The following is a 23889-nucleotide window of genomic DNA, read 5'->3' as shown; positions in this document are numbered from 1 at the left end:
ATTTCCATTGTGTCACAGTGAAATATGTTACATTGAATTCTGATTGGTGGTCATTGTTTGTTCCAGTCAGGGTAAAGAATAACAACCAATCAAACTTAATGTGGCTTAATCCCTTCATGACACACAGGAAGTATTGTCAAAACAGCAGAGGAACTTCTTACAGAAGTGGTTATTAAATAATTGTACATAAATCATGTATGGGTGCAAATTTGGAATGTCTCTTTTCAAGTTTAGATATTTCAACAGTGACTGAACATGACAACTGGATAAAGTTAGCACTGAATCTGTGAGGAGCATATTTAGACCTGCAGTTTAGAGTTTGTCACCTTGCAGACATTTTTAATATATTAAGTTTTTATTGAAGGGAAATGAGAGTTGTCAATAATTTTCCTTCATAACTAACAAGAGCGAATGTCTGTGGCTGTGGCAGTTATTTTGATATCTGCAGTTAGTACAGTGTGATAGATTTTATAGGTATTCATTCATACCATCATACCCCTTCCCTACCCGTCTTGTTCTAAATGAGATTTTCCTTGCACTAGGAATTCGCACAATTTCTTCTGCCTTGAAGATAACTCCTAATGTCTTGTAAGTTTTAGTGAGCTTATGAAATTGGTAATAAGATGCCATGCAAAAGAAAGGGCAAGATGGCTAAGATGAGTCATGTATTTGATCAAATGTGGCAGCCTGAAATGACCTGGAAGGTTGAATTAAAATCACTGACAAATTTCAAGTAGAATGTTTTAAAGTATTTTTGTTGCCTTGTCAATAATGTAATTAGGTGTTAAGTCTGTGTCTGTTTGTAATCAACATACAGTGCTGGAAATACAACTAGTATGTCAGCACACAAAAAAGGCACCAACTAACATCGACTAGAGTCCTTGTAAAGATGGAAAGACCTTCAAGTTTATATGTGTATCGATAATGTATCATATCATATGCTGTGCATTGTGAAATTTATATGTGGCATAGGTATATCATTTCACCCCTTTCCTGGGTCCCTGGGAGGTTGAGCAGTCTTAAACACTTACCTAAACTAATCACTGCCAAATAACCTCTGTCTGTGTGGGTTCAAGACTTGGGCTTGGCCAATGTGAGTATGTGAGAAAGCTTAGCATAGCTTCCCATGGGTCGGTGGTTCTTTACCTGGGTTTTTCTGGGTTCTTCCTTCAGTTATGCTGGCCACCATGTATGGCCTATCATGCGCTGAAAATGATGTTAAATCCAAAGAAGAACAACATCACAACTATCTGAAATTGGACCAGAGAAAAAATAAACCATTGTGCCAATCAACACTAACTGCATTTAGTTGACAATATTTTCAGTAAAATCATCCAGTCAATGAGGAAGGGAGACATGGTGACAAATTTAATTCCCCAAATACCCATTTTGTTATAATTTAAAAAATGTTTCCATGGATGAGTAAGAGGGAAGAAAAGCCAAACCTTATTATACATCTGCATCAACCACCTATCAAGCTTACACATTTTCCATAAAAATTTTCCAAGCACTGCGGTGATGATAGCAGTGATAAGCAGACTTCTCAAAATATCCCTTGTTTGGCAATTTTTCAAGAAATTTCCTACCAGAATGGACCTGAGGAAGCAAGTAAAACTTATTTTGTAACTTGATCATCCATATAACATAGTTTCTAATAAATCGTCTAAGTGGTATGGGGGAAGAAATGACAAGCTCATTTTTTGATGGATGCCTAGGGGCAATGAGTGTTCTGCCCTTTTGTACAAGTGCATGGATGTTAAGGAAAATAATGAATATTTGTTTGTTAGCTATCTTTATACAACCTAACCTACAGAGTGTGATAATTAAACTCCATTTTGAAACCCAAAGAGACCTATTTTCTCAGTTTCAAAAAGATCATGTCCCATCATTGTTACAATATTGAAGAAAAGTCAATTTATTTGTCACCAAATTATATGCTCTAAACCTATGAAAGAAGATGCATGCTTTTGGACTCAACACATATTTGTAGTACCAGTACAAGTCTACAAATTTATACTATTTTTTGTTTAGAGCCCTGTGACAGGTTTGTTTCCGGCCAGTGAGACTAACAGCCATGCTTGGGTCCGAGATAATGTTTACTCCATTTATGCTGTGTGGGGACTGGCTTTGGCTTATCGCAAAACAGCTGATCTGGATGAAGACTTGGCCAAGGCCTATGAGCTTGAGCAGGTAATACAGAATAATATTTGTATTCATTCAGAAATCTTTAAAGATCTTCCAAATTGCATAACTGTACCCATAATTCATTGAATTAGATGTGAAGAATAGAAGTATGCATGATTTCTTAGAGGCATTTGTGGTGCATTAATAGTAAATGGTTTAACATCTTGAACCATCAGAATATCTTGTTCAATAGTCTATTCGTTTGCAAAATTAAGAAAATTTACTAAATAAAAAATTTACAGAAATTAAAATGTACAGGTATGCTAAGTAAGAAAATTTTATATTAAATTGAAAACATAATCAATAGTCCTTCCTTCCTTCCGTCCATTCGTCCATCTGTCCATCAGTCAGTCAGTCAGTCAGTCAGTCCATTACCACATGTCCTAAAAAAGCCACTGGATGGAATTTCACACAATTGTATAATCATTTTTTTTCTGACCATCAGTATGAGGGGTGTCATGTTAAACTGATATGAAAGATTTTGTTACATCTACTTTTTCTGAACAGATATTTGTATCAGTGCTTGTTCTTTCTTAAATAGGTCTTTTCATTCTTGCAAGATGGGTGTCTTGATAGACATCCTGAAAATTCTTACGAGGACACTCCTGAATGGATGGTCATATGAACATACAGTATAGCAACTGGTAACTGGTTCTGAATGAAAATGGTACTTACCAAACCCAAAACATGGCACAATAGTGGCCATTTTGAAAATCTTGTTGATACTCCTCTCACACAAATGTTGGAATTGACATAGGAGTTTTCACAAAAACACTGAATGAAAATGGTGCCAATCTGGTCACCAGCATATCCCTTTTGTGAAGTAGTTTGAAGATCAGACATACTTGACATTGGGGTCAAGTCAAAGGTCATTGGTTGCATATTTGTACTTCATTCAGCTATAACAGTGACTTGTACATATACAAGTAAATTTTGACTAGATTGTGTTTTGTTGCAATCCAGTGAACAAGTTGATGGTAAGCATTTTGAAATTCATTTTAAGGTCCAATATTTTGTGCATGTTTACAGGTAAACTGGCTTGTGAGCATCATAACATAAACAAGTATGGATGGATTTTTGTGAAACCTAGTTTGTGGACACATGTAAAGAAGGGAATGATGCTCATTCAATAACTTGGTGGTTTTTTTCTTCCCAAATAATAGTAATTATAGAATAAACTTATTATGTGTGTATATTTCTTGACACTGGCTTAGATATGGTCATTCTCGGATTTAGCTAATGTGGGTATGTGAGAAAGCTTGCTAGTAGCTTCTCATGGGTCAGGGGTTCTTTCCGGGGGTTTCCTGGGTTCTTCCTCCACCATTAATACTGGCTGCCATGTATAGCCTATCATGTGCTGAAAAATGGCATTAAACCCTACAACAACAACAACATCAAGGTTGAAGACCCTGAAAGAAATTGAGCCTTGCTTTTAATGATATCTTGTGAAGTGACTTACTTGAATATGTTTTAAAAAATCCATTTTGTTGCCAAATTTGGTATGTTGGGGTTTCTCAAGAATTTCCGTAATGGTTTAATAAAATCAAATACAAATAATAAAAGAGAGAAGAAATAGAATTATTGTGGATTACAATAAATTCTTTTCAGCCAGTAGAGATTCAGTGTCTTTAAGGGACTCTAATTTTTCTTTCTTTCAGTCTGTGGTGAAACTAATGAGAGGGCTGTTGCTGTGTATGATGAACCAGGTGGATAAGCTGGAGAAGTTCAAGCATACACAAAACCCAAAAGATTCCTTGCATGCCAAGTACTGCAGCAAAACTAGCAAAGTTGTGGTGGGAGATAATGATTGGGGACATTTACAGATAGATGCTACATCGCTGTACCTGCTCACACTTGCTCAGATGACAGCTTCAGGTATCAGATTTTGAGATGCATGTTGCTGATAATATTAAACACTCATTCAGTTTAATGCTGTCTTTATTATTTATGTGTGTGACTGTGAATGGCTAGTCATACACATCATTTCTCATTCATCAGTGGCTGTGCTGGCATAAAAAATGTTTAGGTAATACATTTCTCATTCATCAGTGGCTGTACTGGCATAAAAAATGCTTAGGTATTAAATTTCTCATTCAGCAGTGGATATGCAGGCATAAAAAATGCATAGGTATTCAATTTCTCATTCAGCAGTGGCTGTGCTGGCATAACAGATGCTTAGGTACTGCATTCAAGTTTTAAAAAAGTCTTGTATCTTCAGTTTCAACTTAATCTTTTGTAGAATATTACCTGGTGTGTAATGTTTTTCCCAGGTAGTCTGAGTTTCTGTCTTGTATGTTTAAGTAGAAAGTAACATCAGTGTTGACCAATTAAAAGCTCTCTTAAGATATAAATATATATATATATATATATATATATATATATATATATATATATATATATATATATATATATATATATATATATATATATATAACACAATAGATAGGTTCAGTAGACCCTTTATTGTACATATAAAATAATCTTTGGCATGACGGGGGCAAGTCCAGTAGATTTGGCCTAGTAGTTGAGTATATTCAAGTACTGGCAAACTTGGAGTTCAAGCAAAGTTGTGAATGCATGAACTTGAGCAATGGCGCCCGAGAACAGAACTGGAACAGTATGCTACTTGGGTAATGCCCCACATAAATGACTTGGTGGAAGGAGGGGAGGCAGGTGGTTGTTTCCATGGATAATTTTAAGTTAAATGCAGCATCAACACTGAAAAGCATGCATCTCTACAGGCATCCCAGTTGCTGAAGGAATGCCTCCAACAACTAACATAATGTGTGTGTGTGTGTGTGTGTGTGTGTGTGTGTGCACCATATAAAAAAAATAACAAAGTAATTTTTAGTAGTTTTCTCATATCATTTGTTTTCTATTAGAAAGATTTAGAAAGATTTTGGGTTTTTTCACTTTGTATGTTATCCAGTAGTTGCATATCCTACACAGAATTGAATAAGAAAGGTAATATGAGAATGAACTCTTTTTCAAGCATCCAAGATAACTATAGTCTCTTTAGCAAAAATGGCATAATTTTTATCATCTTCAGGGTTTGTTCTAAACCTAACAATTTTGGTGACAGTTACGTCCTTGATTTTGAAAGTTTACCTGTGCATACTTTTGATGCCTCAGTGTTTGATTTTGAAAAGTTTACCTGTGAATACTTTTTATGCCTCCATGTTTTTTTTGCAAAGTTTACAAGTCATTACTTTTATTCCTCAGTGTTTGATTTTTGCAAAGTTTTGCCAGTCAATACTTTTCACAAAATTGGACTATAAATGTTTCTTGAAAGAGGTTGGTTGGTGCAAAGCAAAATGGTTCTTGTCGGTAAGCCTTTAGGTACATATAATCAATTCTGGTACTTTAGATACTGAATTGTACCTTTCCTGTTAAATGCTTGCAGTATGGAAAAATCATTCTGGTTGGTTATTGATTAGATTTTAGAGGAAAGATGTTTTGAACGCATATACAAATGTTCATGTTCATTTTAATGAAAACTGGAGTTGTGAAAACCTCAAATATTTTGATTGTTAAACAACCATTTCAGACTCCATTTTCTCAATCTTTTAGTTCTTTTTGCAAACAATGAATAATTTTTATTTTATTTTATTAGGTTTACAGATCATTTATACCCTTGATGAAGTTGCCTTCATACAGAATCTTGTATTTTACATAGAGACAGCATATAGAAATCCTGTAAGTATATTTCTTAAGTTATGTGGTACACCTCTGAACACAGGTTTGCCTTTTAAAACCGGGTTTTAAACAAATTATATGCACCAGTTATTATCGTCATCATTATTGTCATCATCATCATCATCATCATCTTTTATCAAGTCTTGTTTTCTCTGCAGTATTCAACATAATCTTAAAATACACATACAGTAAAGATTGTTTTATAACATTTTATTAAGAATAGGGAACATGACTGAGAAACCTTATATCCAAGTTCACATTGTTGTTAAAATGTGTATGTACTTGTCTATGTTGATGATGATGGACATACATGTAGTGAACAATATTTACTGGTATAAATACTGTTAGTACTCCTGTAGTGGTAATAACAATTTTCAAACAACATATAAATACTTCTTATCATGAAAAAAAAGGAAAATCTGTAAAAACAGTAATAGGCTTGAAAAATGAAGCAGCACAACCCATTAACAATAGTAGTTGAATCCAGAAAACATTTCTCACTTACTAATACTAAAGACAAAGACAGAGCTCATTCATCCACAGGCATTACAGATTAACTCCAAAGACAATATACTTGACTGGTACATTGAAGCCCTTTCAAAAGATTTCTCATTGTGACACTTTTGTTATTGTGTAGGTTTAATCACAAGATTATGAAATGATACAAACCTTTAAACTGGCTGTGTACATCCATGACTATTCCCTTTGAAGTAAGAATGGTTCATGGGTGTTCATATGACATCGGTACTATTATGGCAGTAGTGACATGTACTTTAGTTTAGTTTATATCAGATAACAAAGGAAACTACATGCTCTAACCTATACCTTTTGTTTGTTGTTGATGTTACAGTGACTATAATTCACATACCAAGCTGTCATCTATTCACACTTGTGCAGCCATTTACAGCCTTTGCTTATAGAGTTAATCCATTTGCGTCATCTGTGAAAGAAGCCTTTGACTATTGTCTCTAATTGTTTCTGGATGAGTTACTTACATCTTTTTAATTCATTTATTAGTGTTTATACTGTTAAACATGTTACATTCCAAATTAGTGCTATAATAGGTCTATATGAGAATTAATGAATTTTGTAAGGAACTTTTTTACACATGACGTAGATTTTTAACTCTGAATGAGTCATGTCTTTTTATTTCATTTATTAGTATATTCCAAGATCTGATCAAAACTGCAACAGTCATTATCTCAGTTGATAACTGATAACATCAAGACCTTAGTAATGGCAGAACCATCAGTGAAAAGAGAAAAATTATATTGCAAGATAAAAAGTGCTAAAGTAGATAAATAAGATAAGCAAAATTAATGTTATCATAACTAACTGTACAGGTCTGCAAGCTACATTTTAAATAACTCTAAAATTGATGGATTTGGTGTATGTGAAGTTAGCTCACAGACGGGATACTATTAAACTTGTTATATTCCAAATTAGTGCTATAATAGGCCTATATGAGAATTAATGAACTTTGTAAGGAACTTTTTACACATGACGTAGATTTGTAATAATTGCAGAGATTTTGAAAAGTCTGATACTTTTAAAATAAGTGTAATTGCCTATTTAGAATGTAGCTCTAACATGAAAGCAGAATGTTTTATCTACAATACCTGACACAGATCACTAGTACATTAACCTTGCTATGAGATAACAGAATTTAGAGTGAATGTTATTTTAGATGAAAAAGATCTTGGTTCAGAAGTATTTTTCGTAACATTATTTGTCTTTGTATTTTTTTATACAAATTTTGAATGATTAAACTTGGGGCTATTCCATTTAAACATACAATGTACCCAGGGAAGGCAATATTTGCCAGTGTACTTTGATTTCACAGAGTTCATATTAAAAGATAAGAAATTTCTAAATTGCATCTGTGGGTGAGTACCCTACTTTAAAAGTGCCTTCCCTGGGTCCCATGTATGTTTTAATGGAACAACCCTTGCCATTTTTTTTTAACTTTTCAGGAAATCTCTGCTTGTATATACTTATGACAAAAAGAAAAAAAGTGCAGACTTTTTAAGAAAAATAAACGACTGTAAAACTTCAACAAACCATCCTTCTTATACATTCACACTTTATTAAATCTCTGTTTCATTTATTAAAAACTTGGAATATGGATGTATTGTGTATATTTTGCAGGACTATGGTATATGGGAAAGAGGTGACAAGACAAATCATGGACTTCCTGAGTTGAATTCAAGCTCCATTGGAATGGCTAAAGTATGTTTATGTGGATATTTCTGATTCATCTTTTCTTGAAATGAATAACATCTTGTTTCAAATTTTTATGAAAGGATAATTTATCGACTTCCTAATCTTTATCAGTTTAAATCCTGGATATGATTCTCTTCGTGGCTTTGATAGAGGTGTTTGAAACTCTAATTATTATATTTTGATTATATAACAATTTCTAACAATTGATACATAATGTAATCGCCATTGCTCGCATGTTGACATGAAATTATATTTAGCTGGATGAGAGTAGTGGAAAACACTGACAGTTAATAGCATTGAGAATCTTATGGGACATTTAATTTCTGAAAGTTGCTTTTTAGGTGCAGAGCTTTGTTTTCATTTAGCTGCAATGCAGTATTCATGGTTATCAGTATCACAGAGCATAGGGTCAAGGTATTTGAGAATGTACTCAACTGTCACGAAGTTAAGGAAGTCACTGGGTATAGGGTCATGGAATAGGAGAATGTACTAAACTTTCCTGGAGTTGAGGATCTCACTGGGTGTAGGGTAAGAGTACATGATAATGTACAAAACTTTCATCGAGTTAAGGATGCTGCCAGGAACACTGTCAAGGTATATAAGAATGTGCTCAATTGTCAATAGAGTTTCAGGAAGTAACTTTTGTTTTAAAAACTTGAATATCCTAGTAATTTTATCGAAGGTCGAGTAAGGCAGTGCTTAACACACCTTGCCCCTCTATCATACAAAATTTATTTAACATTTACATTAACATGAATGATTTTCAATAACTAAGAATTGTACTTGTATTGCAAATATATAATGGTACTGTTTATCTTGTTTGAAAACAGGTGATTAAAAATATCAGAATTAGGTGTGACTGCTGACCATAAAGTATGAAAACATTAGAATATTTTAGAAAAAGACATGGAAAAAGGAAAATCTTTGTTTTCCTTTTTATGTTTTTTTGTTTTCAAATATTCTGTTTCTCTCTTGATAAAATTTCAAAGGTGTGTGTATGGTGCACCCCATATTCTTATTGCAACAGTCGATTAAAGTATGCGAGTGTGTGTTAGAGAGGTTACATGTTGATGTAATCAGTCTGTACGGTTACAATGTGATTATGATCATCCTGTACCGAGAATGTGCTATAGGTTATATTCCATTGTCAACATCATTGAATAAATGGTTTTAACTACAAGATCCAATGTCACATCATGCCAAAAATACATGGTCGTGTAGAGTTTTTACAGACTAATTAAATATACTTTGAGACTTGACTGAAACAAAGTTGTCCAGTTATTGTGCAGTGGTCAAAGCTGATAAGATTATACGAGACCCACAACTTTAAATCAGATTAGTGAGGATGTCAGTAGGGAATCAAAGTAATCACAGTTTTCATTAAAAATTGTGAATTTCACACTTCATCTAAATATGAATGGTAAATTCATTTAACATGGCTGTTAAAATAAAGTAATGGAGACAGACAAATTAATCAATGATTGTTAAATTTTTTCTTTTCTCACACACACACATGCATGCATGCAAATGTTGTTTCATCCATCATTGGTTGGACTCTTAGCTATGATACAACTCTTGAGGTATCTTTGTTCCTTGCGACAGTGGCTGAGTTAGTTAAGGCATTCATTAACAATATTGCAGGCATGTGTAGCTTTCTCAAGGGTGCAGGCTGTGTAGCAATTTTAAATGTATCCATCTTATGTAAATGTAGCCAGGTAAAACCAGGCCATGGACCAGATGTGGCCTACAGGTTTTAGGTTGTACATGCATGCAATACTGTTTAAGAATTATAGGCTATATTTTCCATCCTTTCTATTCAATGCCTCACCTAAATACTTACCAAAAGTAACTAATATTTACATTTGTTATTTTAGTTTTGATCAGACATATTCATTTGACACATCTGAGTCATATCATAGTTTTTTTTGAAGACTTTTTAAAGGCAGACCTGTCTTGATTTAAGTATAAAATTATCAAATAACAAGAAGAAAATAAAGGAAAAACGTCATATAAGTGTTTAATATATGATTTTAATCACATTGTTTTTGTAAAATATTTGCAGTATTGTTCTTTGAATGCCAATATTATTAGAACTTTCTTGGATGAAAATTGAATTGATTTGAGGAACATTATTGGTATGGAAAGATGGTGTACAGAAAATTAGAAGTTATGAAATATTACATGAATAATGGTATGATTATTTTTTGGTTGATGTTTTTAGGCAGCTCTAGAGGCTATCAATGAGACAGACCTTTTTGGCGCCCGTGGTGGCCCTGCATCTATTATCCATGTACTGCCGGACGAGGCTCAACAGTGCCAGGCTATTTTACACTCTATGCTTCCCAGAGAGTCAAGTTCTAAAGTATATCTATCTGTCTATCTATCTGTCTATCTATCTATCTATCTATGTATGTATGTATCTATCTATCTATCTATCTATCTATCTATCTATCTATCTATCTATCTATCTGTCTGTCTGTCTGTCTGTCTGTCTGTCATCTCAATGGATTTGTAACAATGAACAGGACTTTAATTACACATGTTCATTGTATTTGACAGGACTAAGAGAATGAAATTACAAAATTGAGGGAGATAGAAAAATGAAATCTAATACAATTAAGAGGAATAGATATTCAGAGGAAAACCCCATAAATAATTCTGTTCACTTAATTTCAGCCTTTGCATTGAAGTATGTTGGAAAACTTTTTTGTGATCTGCAATTTTCCGAAGCTTTTGGAATATGCACTTTTGTTACAGCATATAAATGAAACAAGAACGGAGACATTTTAGTGAGATACAGATTACTGGGTATTGACTAACCTGGTTGTTTTTATTTAAACTTAATGTTTGTAAGCTGTGTGATTTTCTGATTAATTCAGATATTGTAAAAGTCTTGAAATAGATAAAGTTTTAAAAGTAAACAAGATATATAATGTATTCTACAAATGTGACAATTGTAGTATGTTGTTTGAACTGTAAAATGCAGTATGTAGTGGAAATGAAACGTAAAACATCTTCCAAAATGTTTTGTACTGACAGCTATTGATCAGATGAGAATGAATAATATTAATAATAATAATAATGCTTTATTTATAGAGGGTGACTCATTAGTCAAGGACTATTCTCCCTTGAGGCCCTCTTAAGGAGAGTATAACAATGCACATTATATGAAGATGGCAATAATTACTGTTTATTTTAACATGTTTAGTATTAAAATACTAAATTCCATTATCTGTTACAAACACATGCATTGGCACTGAACACAAGATCTGCTGGTCAAAAGTGGATAGAACAAAAGAGAATGATTCTAGGTTAAACTTTTAGGAGCTAACATTTTGAAATTCCACCAGTGATGTCACTTCAGCTGTGGTCCTATGGAGCTTTAGCTTTTTCTGTCCATTAGGCACTGTGCTAGGGCTTTATACCATGAGTACCTTTCTTGTTTGATAATACACCATCTTATAATAAATGATGTGTTTGACAAAAAGTGGTCATATATTTAGTCTGTAATATATTTAATTTATAACATATATTCATATGAGACCGAAAATTATCAGAGTCTTTGTATTTCAGGAAATAGATGCTGGCTTAATTACAGTGATAAGTTTTCCAGCATTTGCTGTAGATGATCCAGAAATCATTGATCGTACAAGAGAGGATATAAAAACCAAACTAATGGTAAGCCACAATTACTAATTATTATGACATGAAATTGTTCTTGAAATATATCATGTAAGAAGTGCAACTTAACCCAACAGTGGACAGAAATGTTGAATCAAATTATGGTGTGAAAGTTGAGGGTTTTGTTAGATGTATTGTAAAAGCAGGTGATATATTTTTAGTTTTTTTATTAATATGACTTGATATTCTGAATCACATTTTGGAAAGTAACGATACTGCTGTTTGAATGAAAAATGAATCACACACACATATGTTGCACGCATGCACACAGAGTTTTAAATTACGACTTTGTATCATGAAATGATATAAAAATTCTTTTTTTGTTGCCTCTGTTAATATCATTGCATGTTTCATTTACAATTAATATAGTTTTCCTCAGAATCGCAAACAGGCTTGTATGGCTTGAAAATCAGTTGAAATAGATAAATCTGTTAGAAAGGTTTACTCAGATCTTTTTTTGTCATTTGCATGATTTCTTATTTCTTTGCATTAAGAATAATATCTTTTGAAATTTCTATTTTTAAAATTTCTATTTTCACAGTTTCATAGTCGTCAGATACATAACTTGGTGCTTTGGGGTAAATAACAATACATACTTTTTTGAGGAAGATGTGGTAACTTAGTTATTAGTGTATCCGACTTTGACAACAAAAGTCACTGGTTCAAAACCTGCTCAGAAAAGTTGTGTTGGCTACTGTAGTGTGCCTCTGGGCAGGGTACTTACTCCTGTTGCCTCCGTGACATAGTCCTGCAAGTGTTGGTGTGCTATTCAGCTTGACCAACTAACCAACCATCCATTGAACAAATCAAACCAACAAAACGAACTATTTAGAACAGAAAACCATAAACAGGATAATAAATGGAAAAACTAAACTAGCAAGCAGTTTTGAAAGGTTTATAGGACCTAAACCAGCAACCATTTACTGCTTTAACTGCCACACCACCAAAGATCTACACCACGTATTCCATATATGCCCAAAATATCAACCTGCTTGGAGAATATTTATCAAAAGCCAAAAAGAGATTGGATCACCACACACATATCCAGAGTTACTTATGGACTCTAATAAAAATAAACAATCAGCATATAAAAATATAAATAAATTCATAGACTCGGCAGGACTTAGAAACAAAATATAATTACTGTCCCCACAAAAACAAAAGACCCAGTAACTAGCTAAATAAATTTAGAAGCCACCACATAAAAACCCATAACATATCATTCAATTTTATAAAAATATTAATAAATAATTCACTTACGAAGCACCTATCAAAAACTAAGGAAACAGTAAAATCGGATGTCCTAGATGTCCTTAACGAACCGAGTAATCAGCTAGGACTCTGGTCCTAGATGTCCTTAACGAACCATGTAATTGGCTAGGACTCCAGTCTCATGCTAAATAAAGTATAAATAACATTCAATCTCTAAAAACATTAATAAATAAATAACTTAAAGAGGCAATATCTAAAACCTTATAAATAACATAACGTAGGAAGCACACCCTAAACACCTCAACTAGTAATACCATAATAACCTTGAAAAAAATCTCTCTTCATACATGATTTCTACTGACAACCTCTATAAACAGCATAGAACATACCCCCCCCCCTTTTTTAGAACATTTTGAAGAAGAAAAAAATATAATTATTAAAAAAAAATCGCAAGAAACACCAGGCAAATGCAACAAGAAACCAGTGATGTAAAGCAAGCAGGACCATTCCCGAGCTCTCCTTCCCATTAATGACAGTCATCCATTCAACTGTAAGGGACCTTTATGGACCCACAGATTGAGGCCAAACTATCAGGGTTCCTTGAACCCATAAAAGCCTGTGGGAGGTGGCACCATTCCCTTCCCCAGGAACAACTAGCAGGCTGCGGTGCAGTCAGAAAAAAGTGGCACATGATTAATTGTGCATACACCACTATAATTAAACTCAACAACAACAACAACAACAACAAAACTAACTTCTTTTAAGCAAAACTAATGTTTATTTTCTTGTGTCAATCATTTCATGGCTTTTTTTCTTATTATTCTTCTTCTTAAAATAGGAATACTACTTTACACTTTTCTATTATTAGAATTTGTATAGTTTGATACTATTTATTATTTTAATAGGGAAAGTATGGCTTTGCAAGATTTCTTCGTGATGGATACAAGACTGCTCGAGAGGTATGTTTTATTTTTCTCTCATGGTTCCTATTAATGTTGTACAAGGCAGTGTCTTTTTCCATCCATCAGTCTTGCATCAAAGTTTCAGCTTTGAGCATTTTGTTAGCTATAACCATAGTGAGATGATAAATTAATTTGCCTAATTGGAAAAATGTTATAAATATGCTTAATGTCACAAATTCAGTTAATTAAGTGCTAACTCTTTATGTATCAGGATAGTTTTTCCCTTTCAAGTAATTGTGATAACTGTATAATTTACCTCAGGTAATAAACGTTTACATGAGAGTGTTAGCCTGAATATCTGTTTTGCTACAAAATTGACATGTATTCAAAAGTAAGAGCTCTAGATTTTGTATGGGAATTAGTTTTTCAAATATTAATAAGGCTATGTTTTCTTATGGGGGTAATGTGGTATGTCCATTCCAGGCCACACAAAACAAATTGGAAAAATCGTTGATATTTGTTTCTTATGGCATTTGTTAGTAAGTACTGTGAAAAAAAAATTATATACATATTTTTTTTGCTTTTTAAAAAAATATGCCATGCACATGAAATCTGTAACACCAGATTCTTGTTACAATGTAGTATGTTACATGATGTTACAGGATTCCAAACGTCTTCATTATGAACCCTGGGAACTACAGATGTTTGAGAAAATTGAATGCCATTGGCCTATGTTTTTTGCTTACTTTATGCTGGATGGTCTTTTCAACACTAACAATGAACAGGTTAGTAAAATGTTTTAAGCAGTTTTATCAAATAAGCTGGATATAATGAAATTGAGAATTTTTTTATCTTAGTTCATCCGAACTTGTTACACTTTTATTTTGTTTAAGAGTATGTGAAATTCTAATCTGATAAATCAGCCCCTAAACCTGTTTTGTTAATTTGGAGTATGATCTCACCTATTCATAAAACATTGCAATTATTGCAGATGGATCTGCCCACAACACATCAGTATACACATTAATAATTTTTAGACACTAATTGTTTTTTCACTTACTCTTGAGTGTTGGTTTGTTGAAGATGCCTTTGTCAATACAGATTATTCCTTCATAAAATCCAAATGTTTGACAACTTGTAAATCCACATAGAATAAGACAACCTAACCTGGGTACAGTTGTCAATATATCTTTGCTTTGCCAATGTATTCTTTTCTTTTTATTCTTTCAGTGAAAATCCATAGAAAATAGATTATCATTAATTAACACTAACTTATTGAGATAGTGGCAGTATCAATGCATGGGGACATGTGAGATGTGCTTCCTGTAATGATTAATATTGTTGATATCCAAATAGTACATGACCTTATCAAAATGAGGCAAGGATGTAGCTGTGCATGCCATTTTTTGTAATTGTATCTTCCATTACAATAAAGCTCACAGTAAAAGAGCTTGGAAAGGAACTTGTTTTCTTTCATTTTAGCAATAGGGGAGATAGATAAGGCAGTCAGTTCAAAATGAGGCACTGAAGATATGGTCTGTATTTTTAGAAGTAAGGACAATTTGATCCGAGTTATTGAATGTGAAATTAGTCCATTTAATGTATTTACAGCAGAGGGCTCTGGGATTTTTTCTGCATGTCCCCATGCCATTAATCTGAAGTTTTAAGAAAACTTACCAGACTGTAACTAAGGCTAAAGACAACCCTACTTGTTACCATTTGGAATTACTGAGCTACATTGATGGATAATGGGTTGTTCAAATTATATCGAGGATCCAATTAAAAGCTCATTCAGAATGGTCATTTTAGTCATTTGATTTGAGCATCTATAGGATTTCCCTGTGAATGACACTTGATGAATATTACATAATGTGACTATTATCATGGTTTAACAGTGCATCAGATTTCAGAATGGAGGGATCAGTTTTACCCTGTAATCCAATTTCCAGTTGCTCAAGACTCATTTATTGGACTTTTTAAACCCAGATTTAAAACCACAATCTTATGCCATCTCCAATGAATGCATTATGATACTATATTTTTGTTTATGCTCAGTGATGATCATATGCTTTGCATGACACAGTGCATAAACTTAGCACAGGTAAGCATCCTTATAAATGCAATATCATGTAGCCTAAACTAGGACATTGTAACCTGAAAGTTACACCACCTTTTTTTTTATAAAGTAGGTTACTGTGATCTGTTTTACATAATCTCCATTTGTAGGTCTTTGCTAAGTTCATCTTTCAGGTGCATTTTATATAGAATTGTTAAACTTGCTTGCATTGTATTATTTGAGATGCTTTTAATCATTTCATGGATTACAGCATGATTGTAGCAAGACTAGGTCACTTTGGTCTCTGTTTCACACTTTGTCTACAGTGATCAATTTGAATTTGATTATTTTTGTAATGGTAAAATTGTTGCTGTACGAGATGTATTGCAAAGAAATATCAATACTGTGAATTAGGTTTCAGTTATTCAGTTTTTCACTAACTTTGGTATAGACTTTCCTTGCTCTCAACCATCTCCGAATCACTGGTGATGAGAAAGTATCTTTGACCTCCATTCCAGGTTGAGGAGTTCAAAGCTTACCTTGAGGAAGTAATAATCAAGACAGAGGATGGAATTCCAATGCTGCCTGAATTGTATACTGTTCCAGCAGATAAGGTGAGGATGCATAGTCATTTTTTTGGACACTGAGTTCTAATTTAAAGTTATTTGTGAAAGCTGCAGTGGCATAGTGGTTAGTGTGCCGAATCCTACTAGTAAATCAGTCTGGGAGGCTATGGGCAAGCAGTTTTCTGCAGTATCCTCAGCACTAAATAACCTGTTTGTGTTACTGTACCATGAAGTACTAAACCCACCAAACAATTATCTGTTGCACATACAAGATATTTAGATGCAGAGTACCTTACGCACATGTAAAGAAAAACATTTCAGATGAACTTTTTGTTCCACTTGTTCAACAAGTAGAGATCAAAGATCCTCTCAATGTCAGCCATACCAAACATTTAGAAGACATATGACATAAATAATGTGCCATAAACATATATAAATGATAAATATAAAATAAAACAAACAATTTTTTAAAGAGAGAGAGAGAGAGATGTTGTGTAAAATAAATGTAGGTGCAGAACTCCCATTTTTCATTGAATTTATCCCACTTGTAACTTTGAGCAATACATTTTGTTATGAATGATGTTGATTTTCTTACCCCTAAATAAGAATTTTTTGCACACAGTCGAATAAAATTCAAAGACAAGTTTGCTTTTTAAAATTTAAAATTCTAGAATATTATTTCTCAGGGCTGTTCCATTAAAGCATATATGGGACCCAGGGAATGCACATTTAAAGTGGGGTACTCACCCATAGATGCAAATTTGAATTTTCATTTGAATATGAACTCTATGAACTCTGTGAATCAAAGTACCCTGGCATGTATATAACTGCCTTCCCTGGGTACCGTGTGTGTTAAATAGAACAGCCCTCTGGTCAAAAGTAGGTTTTTTATATGTTTACACTTTGTCACTTTCTACCAAAAATTATCTTTCCAAACTATTAGAACTGGACAAAGCTAAATAGATCTGTAAGGTTTTACAAAAACAACGCTTGCTATTTTCAGAAATACCAAACTATTAGAACTGGACAAAGCCAAATAGATCTGTAAGGTTTTACAAAAACAATGCTTGCTATTTTCAGAAATACCAAAATTTTAGCCAGATATGTGTAAAAGTCTAATTTGAAACAAAAGTTTCTAGACCAGAATGGTAGTCTGAAGACACTTTAAAAAAATATCTATTATGTATATTTAATTTGCATTATGGTTTTTTTCTTCATTATATGCTGAGGGTTTTGTAAAATTGTATCATGTAGCTGACCTTTTCCAAATTAAGTTCATTGTTTAATTGACCAAAATCATAAATTTGTTTTTTCTTTCTATAAACAACTAATACATAGCTAATTTTTTCTCCTTGAGTATGAGTTTAATATTATGATCATTATCAATAGAAGAAAACATTTAACTTGGTCTGAGTTAAGTACATTGTGTTTACCATGTTCTTTATTATAATTTTAGTAACAGACCTTCTAATTATAACTAAGATTTTTCTAGAAATGAACTTTTGGTCCTCATCTGGGTTATTCTTTTGTGTCTTAGTTTCTTATATAATCTTGCATACTGGAAAAATTATTATTCTTACCGTAAGATCTTGAGGCAGAATAATTTGTTTTATTCAGTGTTTGATTTAGGCTGAAATTTATGTATTCAAATTAATAGGAAATTAATCTTATTTACATGTCGACAAATACGTAGATAAGAAAAAGGAAGGGCTTCAATTGATAGAAGAAGAATAGAATGCTTAAATATTTGGAATATGATAGATAGATAAATAAAAATACATAGGCAGACAGACAGAATGACTCATCTCTTGAACTACATCTCAGCAATTATGAAAGCTTGTGTTGGAAATGAAAGTGGTTTTGTGATGATTTATTGATTTACACACCAGAATGTTTGTGAACACTTATTTATATAAACACACAATAAAGGTGCTGATTATATACAGTGGCCAGATTAGACTATAAAACTAGTAGGACATTGAGTATTATGAACTGAACAGGACCTCTCTCTTGCTCAATTTTGGGAATTTGCATGTGGGCAAGTCATCAGGAAAGTGGAGACGTTTATTCTGATCACTTAAAGATATTGACTGACTTAGCTAGCGACTACTTCGGTGGCCTAGTGGTTAGAACATTGGCCTCAGATGTGGGAGGTCACACGTTTGAACCCTGGCTGAGTCAAACCACAAAGACTTATAAAAATGGTACTAACAGCTGCCTCACTTGTCTGCCTGGTGTCAGGATAATGTGACTGGGTGGGACATGATGCTACATGTGTACAGCATGATGCCCCAATGCTAGACATCACTATAAACTGCCACACTGCAGACATCGTAACGATACGACTAAAACTTTTTAAAGCTATGTTAAAAAATCCAAATTACACACAGATACACACACACTTAGCAGAATATTTGATGTCATGAAAATCAACCATGAAACAGTTTTATTTACAGAGTGTATGATAACTTGAAACTCAAGTGCAGAATTTTAAAGCAAGGTAATGGCAGCATTGGTGAGAAAAAAGCCAGCAGCTCCTGCTGATCTTTTTCTTGATTCATTGCATCTTTTGACTTACTTCTATGTTTCACAAGAGAAAAACAAGTCCAATAGAGGGGGATAAAGGTAGTTATAATTTTTTTTATCAGGGATTGTGGAATTATTTTCCATATTGGGAGCAGTGTGGAGAATGGAAAAATATCACTATTTCTCAGTTTCAAGTTTTGACAAAATTTTATGATTTATTTATTTTTGTTGGTTTCTAAATTTTGGGAAAAGGAGAAGAAAATATATTTTTTGACCCAAGTGAATAGTAATTATGGTTCATGTACACATATTTGCTTCATGAGTGCAACAGACTGTAACATGAATAGAGTTACACAGGAGTAATTGATGTATATGAATTCATTTTTTCTGTGCCACCAGTATCCAACTTTAACAGTTGACCCTAGGACCAATTATTAGGCTGTGTTATAACAAAATGATGCTATTACCTGACTGTTAGAAATGCAAGGATAGGAAATGTTTTATGAAGCTTTATTATAAACCTTTCCATTAATGTTAACCATGTCTTTAGTGTCATGGAGACACCCACGTTCACGCCACTGGCACCAGCTAGACCTCGTCATCACCAGGCGTGCAGAACTGGCCAGTGTCTTCCTTACCCGCAGCTACCACAGTGCCGATTGTGACACGGACCATTCCCTCGTGGCCAGCAAGGTGCGAATACTACCCAAGAAGCTGCACCACACCAAGAAGAAGGGTCACCCACGTATCAACACCTGCTGTGCAAGCAACCCAGAGAAAACACAGCAGTTCATCAGCAAACTGAAGGAAGCCCTCACCAAAGTGACACCTGATGACACCATTGATTCCAAGTGGTCCCATATCCGTGACTCTGTGTACAATTCAGCCATCACAGCTTACGGGAAGAGGGAGCAAAAGAATGTCGACTGGTATGAGGCAAACTGGGAGGAGATGGAGCCCATGACTGAGGCAAAGAGGAAAGCCCTCCTGGCATACAAGGCTGCACCTAGCCCCAGAACACTACAAGCCCTCAGGATTGCAAGGAATAACGCCCAGAAGACCGCCCGCTGCTGTGCCAACACCTACTGGCTGAACCTTTGCAACAGTATACAGACAGCTGCTGACACCGGGAATACAAGAGGAATGTATGAGGGTATCAAAAAGGCGACAGGCCCCCCCAGCTACAAGACCGCCCCCCTCAAGTCCAAGACGGGCGAAGTCATCACAGACCAGGGGAAACAACTGCAGCGATGGGTTGAGCACTATCTTGAGCTATATGCAACCCAAAACAATGTCACTGGAACTGCCCTGGACGCCATTCCAGACCTGCCTGTCATGGAGGAGCTAGACACACAGCCCACCCTGGAAGAGCTCGGAAAAGCCATCGATTGCCTTGCCTGTGGGAAGGCTCCTGGAAGCGACGGCATTCCGCCTGAAGTCCTCAAGAGCGGAAAACCAGCACTGCTCCAGACCCTACACACACTCCTCTGCCTTTGCTGGGAACAGGGATACATCCCACAGGACATGCGTGACGCCAACATCGTCACTTTGTACAAAAACAAAGGAGACCGTAGCGACTGCAACAACTATCGGGGCATCTCCCTCCTCAGCATCGTCGGAAAGGCCTTTGCCCGTGTTGCCTTGGCACGCTTGCAGATCCTAGCCTCCCGCGTCTACCCAGAATCCCAGTGTGGATTTCGAGCCGGCAGGTCAACTGTAGACATGATCTTCTCACTACGTCAGCTGCAGGAGAAGTGTCGCGAGCAGCGGATGCCCCTCTACATTGCCTTCATAGACCTGACGAAGGCGTTTGACATGGTTAGTCGGAGTGGACTCTTCAGACTCCTGCAGAAGATCGGCTGCCCCCCACGTCTGCTTGCTGTCATTATGTCGTTCCACGAGAACATGCACAGCACAGTGTGCTTCAATGGCGCAACATCTGAAGCATTCCCAGTCATTAGCGGAGTCAAACAAGGCTGTGTCCTTGCACCGACGCTCTTTGCCATCTTCTTCTCCATGCTTCTCCAGTACGCATTCAAGGACTGCAGCGAGGGAGTGTACATCCATACCAGGGCTGACGGCAAGCTATTCAACATTGCCCGTCTCCGTGCTAAGACTAAAGTCACAGAGGTACTCATCCGTGAATTGCTCTTTGCCGACGATGCAGCCTTGACATCACACACGGAAGATGGACTTCAGCAGCTGGTATGCTGCCTCTCCCATGCATGTAAGGAATTTGGACTGACCATCAGTTTGAAGAAAACAAATGTCATGGCACAGGACACAGACTCCCCTCCCTCTGTCTCCATCGATGGGTACAATTTGGAAGTTGTCGAGAACTTCACATACCTCGGGTCTAACATCTCCAGCTCACTCTCCATTGATACTGAGGTGGGCGGCAGGATTGCCAAGGCAGCAGCAGTGATGGCCAGACTTAACCAGAGGGTCTGGAACAACCCCAACCTCACAGAGAAGACCAAACTGCGTGTCTACCAAGCGTGCGTGCTCAGCTCACTTCTCTACAGCAGCGAAACATGGACCACCTATGCAAGACACGAGAGGAAACTCAACAGCTTCGACCTGAGATGTCTGCGGCGCATTCTGCACATCCAGTGGCAGGACAAAGTACCCAACACAGAGGTTCTAGAACGCGCCAACATGAACAGCATGTTCTCCATACTCAGCGAGAGGCGCCTTCGCTGGCTCGGCCATGTCAAGAGAATGGACCCAGGTCGCATTCCCAAGGACCTGTTATATGGGGAGTTAGCAGAAGGTGCACGACCAACTGGACGACCACATCTGCGCTACAAAGATGTTTGCAAGAAGGATATGAAGACAGCAAACATCAGTGTCAACGACTGGGAGAGCTGTGCAAACAACCGTTCCAGCTGGCGTCTAGCTGTCAGGCAGGGAGTTCAAAACGCAGAGGAAAAGAGAAGAATAAAGCAAGCTGAAAAGCGAGCTAAAAAGAAGGATAAGCAAAAGCGTACTTTGGAGCTCTGCCATCGTCTCTCGTAGACGGACGGATGCCAAGAAGAAGTGTCATGCTTTCTTCTTTACATTGAGAGTTTTACATGTGCATTTGTTTTTCTTACAGGTTGACCAGGAGATAAGGAAACCTAACAGTCAGAAAAGAAATCCAATTGGTAAACTCCCAAACATGTGGGGACAGTCCATGTACATTCTTGGAAGAATTGTGGATGAGGTTTGATTTTTTTTAAAGTCCAAGATTGTAACGGATACAGTGTATATTTGATATATTCTCTAGAATATAACTAGTTTTGAAATGTGTGTGTTTGTAATATGAGTTGTTTTTGCTGATTAGTATTACCTTTGGAGTGCATTGTTATTTAGCTGATCTCTCTCGATGGTCAAATAAGTAATGGTATGGTCCTGTTTCTGAAGTCCCTAATTTAGCTTGCATTGTGCATTCATCACATGTTGATTAACATTTGCTATTTTCAGTTTCTTCTCAAAAACCTGTGGAATACTTTCAGCCAAGCAACAAACATGGTTAAAGGTTTTGATGTTTATACAAATGATGCTCATCAACATTCAAATCAGTTTTGAGTCTCCTTTGTCATTATTGGTGATTGATATTTATGCCTCCTGATATAAAAACTATTAACATATTAATGAGTAAGGATAAGTAAGTTAAATTTAAGAATGCTTCATTATTTTGATCTTTTTTCATATCTTTACAATATTAATTTTAAAAATAAATGTAAAATTTAGTATAGCAGAGAATCATCAACATCAATCAGTATTGTAAAACACTCTATGTAACAGTGATTCATCATCAGAAAATGTGGTTCAGTTCTCATCGAGGAGGGCATTAACAAAAATATAAGTTTTTCATCTGTTTAATGGAAACTTAATGGCAGCTTTAATTTTACAATGAAAGATGAACTCGAAATGTTGTATGCTGGAGATATTCATTGTTGGCTTCTCAGACCAAGTTGTATTTTAAATGCAGTAACACCACTTCATACATGTCGATAAATATCACTGGAAGAAAATTTGAGACTGGCAGAAAACAGCCATTATTCAATATAGTTTTTTTGTCAGAAAACATCTTGGCATGAAGAGCTTTCAAATTTAGACAAATAATTCACCTAGAATAGTAATTCTCAAGCATTTTTTTTTGCAGACCACTTGAACATTGTTGAGGGTCTTTGCAAACCATCTAATCATCTTTCAATAATGTTGATTGTACCATTAGGTCACTATGCAACCTTTCCACACTCAACTTGAATTGAGTTCACAGACCACTATTTTTCAGTATACTTCTATTTGTGAGCCTCTGACCCTGAGTATGGTCACCATTAGCAAAAAATAGAAACAACATTTAAAAGGCTTCTTCAAAATTTGACCAAATTTTACAGAAAGCATTTTAGCCTGAAATATCATTAGGTCACCTTTCAACACTCCACTTGAAAAGAGCTCATGGACCAGCATTTTTCAGTGTACCACAATTTGAGATCTAGAATATGGTCACCATTAGACAAAAAATAGAAACAGAATTTAAAAAGCTTCTTCAAAACACAAAGGATCAATATTTTACCAAATATTACATAAAGCATTTTGACGTGAAGTGTCTTCATATGTGTACAGTGATGCTGATCCACTGTAAAATATGGCTTCCATTTTTAAAAAAATTTGGAAATTATTTAAAGTGATTTAATCTCAGAAACCTTGCAAGAGACATTGAACAAATTTGACATGAGGAATTCTTGTAGGAAGGGCTTTTAATTTTGAACAAATGATATTTATGTGCCATCATATATGGATACCATGCATAATTCTCCTAATAAAAACCGTTTACATGTGTTTAACTGAATTC

The 23889-nt window shown here is 35.1% G+C and overlaps 1 protein-coding gene across 9 annotated transcripts in view; it reads left to right on the top strand.

The window, feature by feature from the left end:
- The window catches only part of LOC149797543 (putative phosphorylase b kinase regulatory subunit alpha), a 180993-nt gene that overhangs the window by 9098 nt on the left and 148006 nt on the right, over positions 1-23889 (top strand). For all 9 annotated transcript variants that reach the window (XM_089962405.1, XM_089962407.1, XM_089962413.1 and 6 more), the window contains exons 2-11: positions 2032-2190; positions 3843-4059; positions 5798-5880; positions 8029-8109; positions 10325-10465; positions 11677-11781; positions 13902-13955; positions 14561-14683; positions 16473-16568; positions 22144-22251. In XM_089962405.1, the coding sequence (XP_089818531.1) occupies positions 2032-2190; positions 3843-4059; positions 5798-5880; positions 8029-8109; positions 10325-10465; positions 11677-11781; positions 13902-13955; positions 14561-14683; positions 16473-16568; positions 22144-22251 (1167 nt within the window). The remainder of the gene's footprint in view (positions 1-2031; positions 2191-3842; positions 4060-5797; positions 5881-8028; positions 8110-10324; positions 10466-11676; positions 11782-13901; positions 13956-14560; positions 14684-16472; positions 16569-22143; positions 22252-23889) is intronic.

The sequence above is a fragment of the Sinohyriopsis cumingii genome, chromosome 6 (genome assembly GCF_028554795.1).
Source record: "Sinohyriopsis cumingii isolate HCF-2022 chromosome 6, ASM2855479v2, whole genome shotgun sequence".
Lineage (NCBI taxonomy): Eukaryota > Metazoa > Mollusca > Bivalvia > Unionida > Unionidae > Sinohyriopsis > Sinohyriopsis cumingii.
This window is presented reverse-complemented; position numbering and strand designations above follow the sequence as displayed.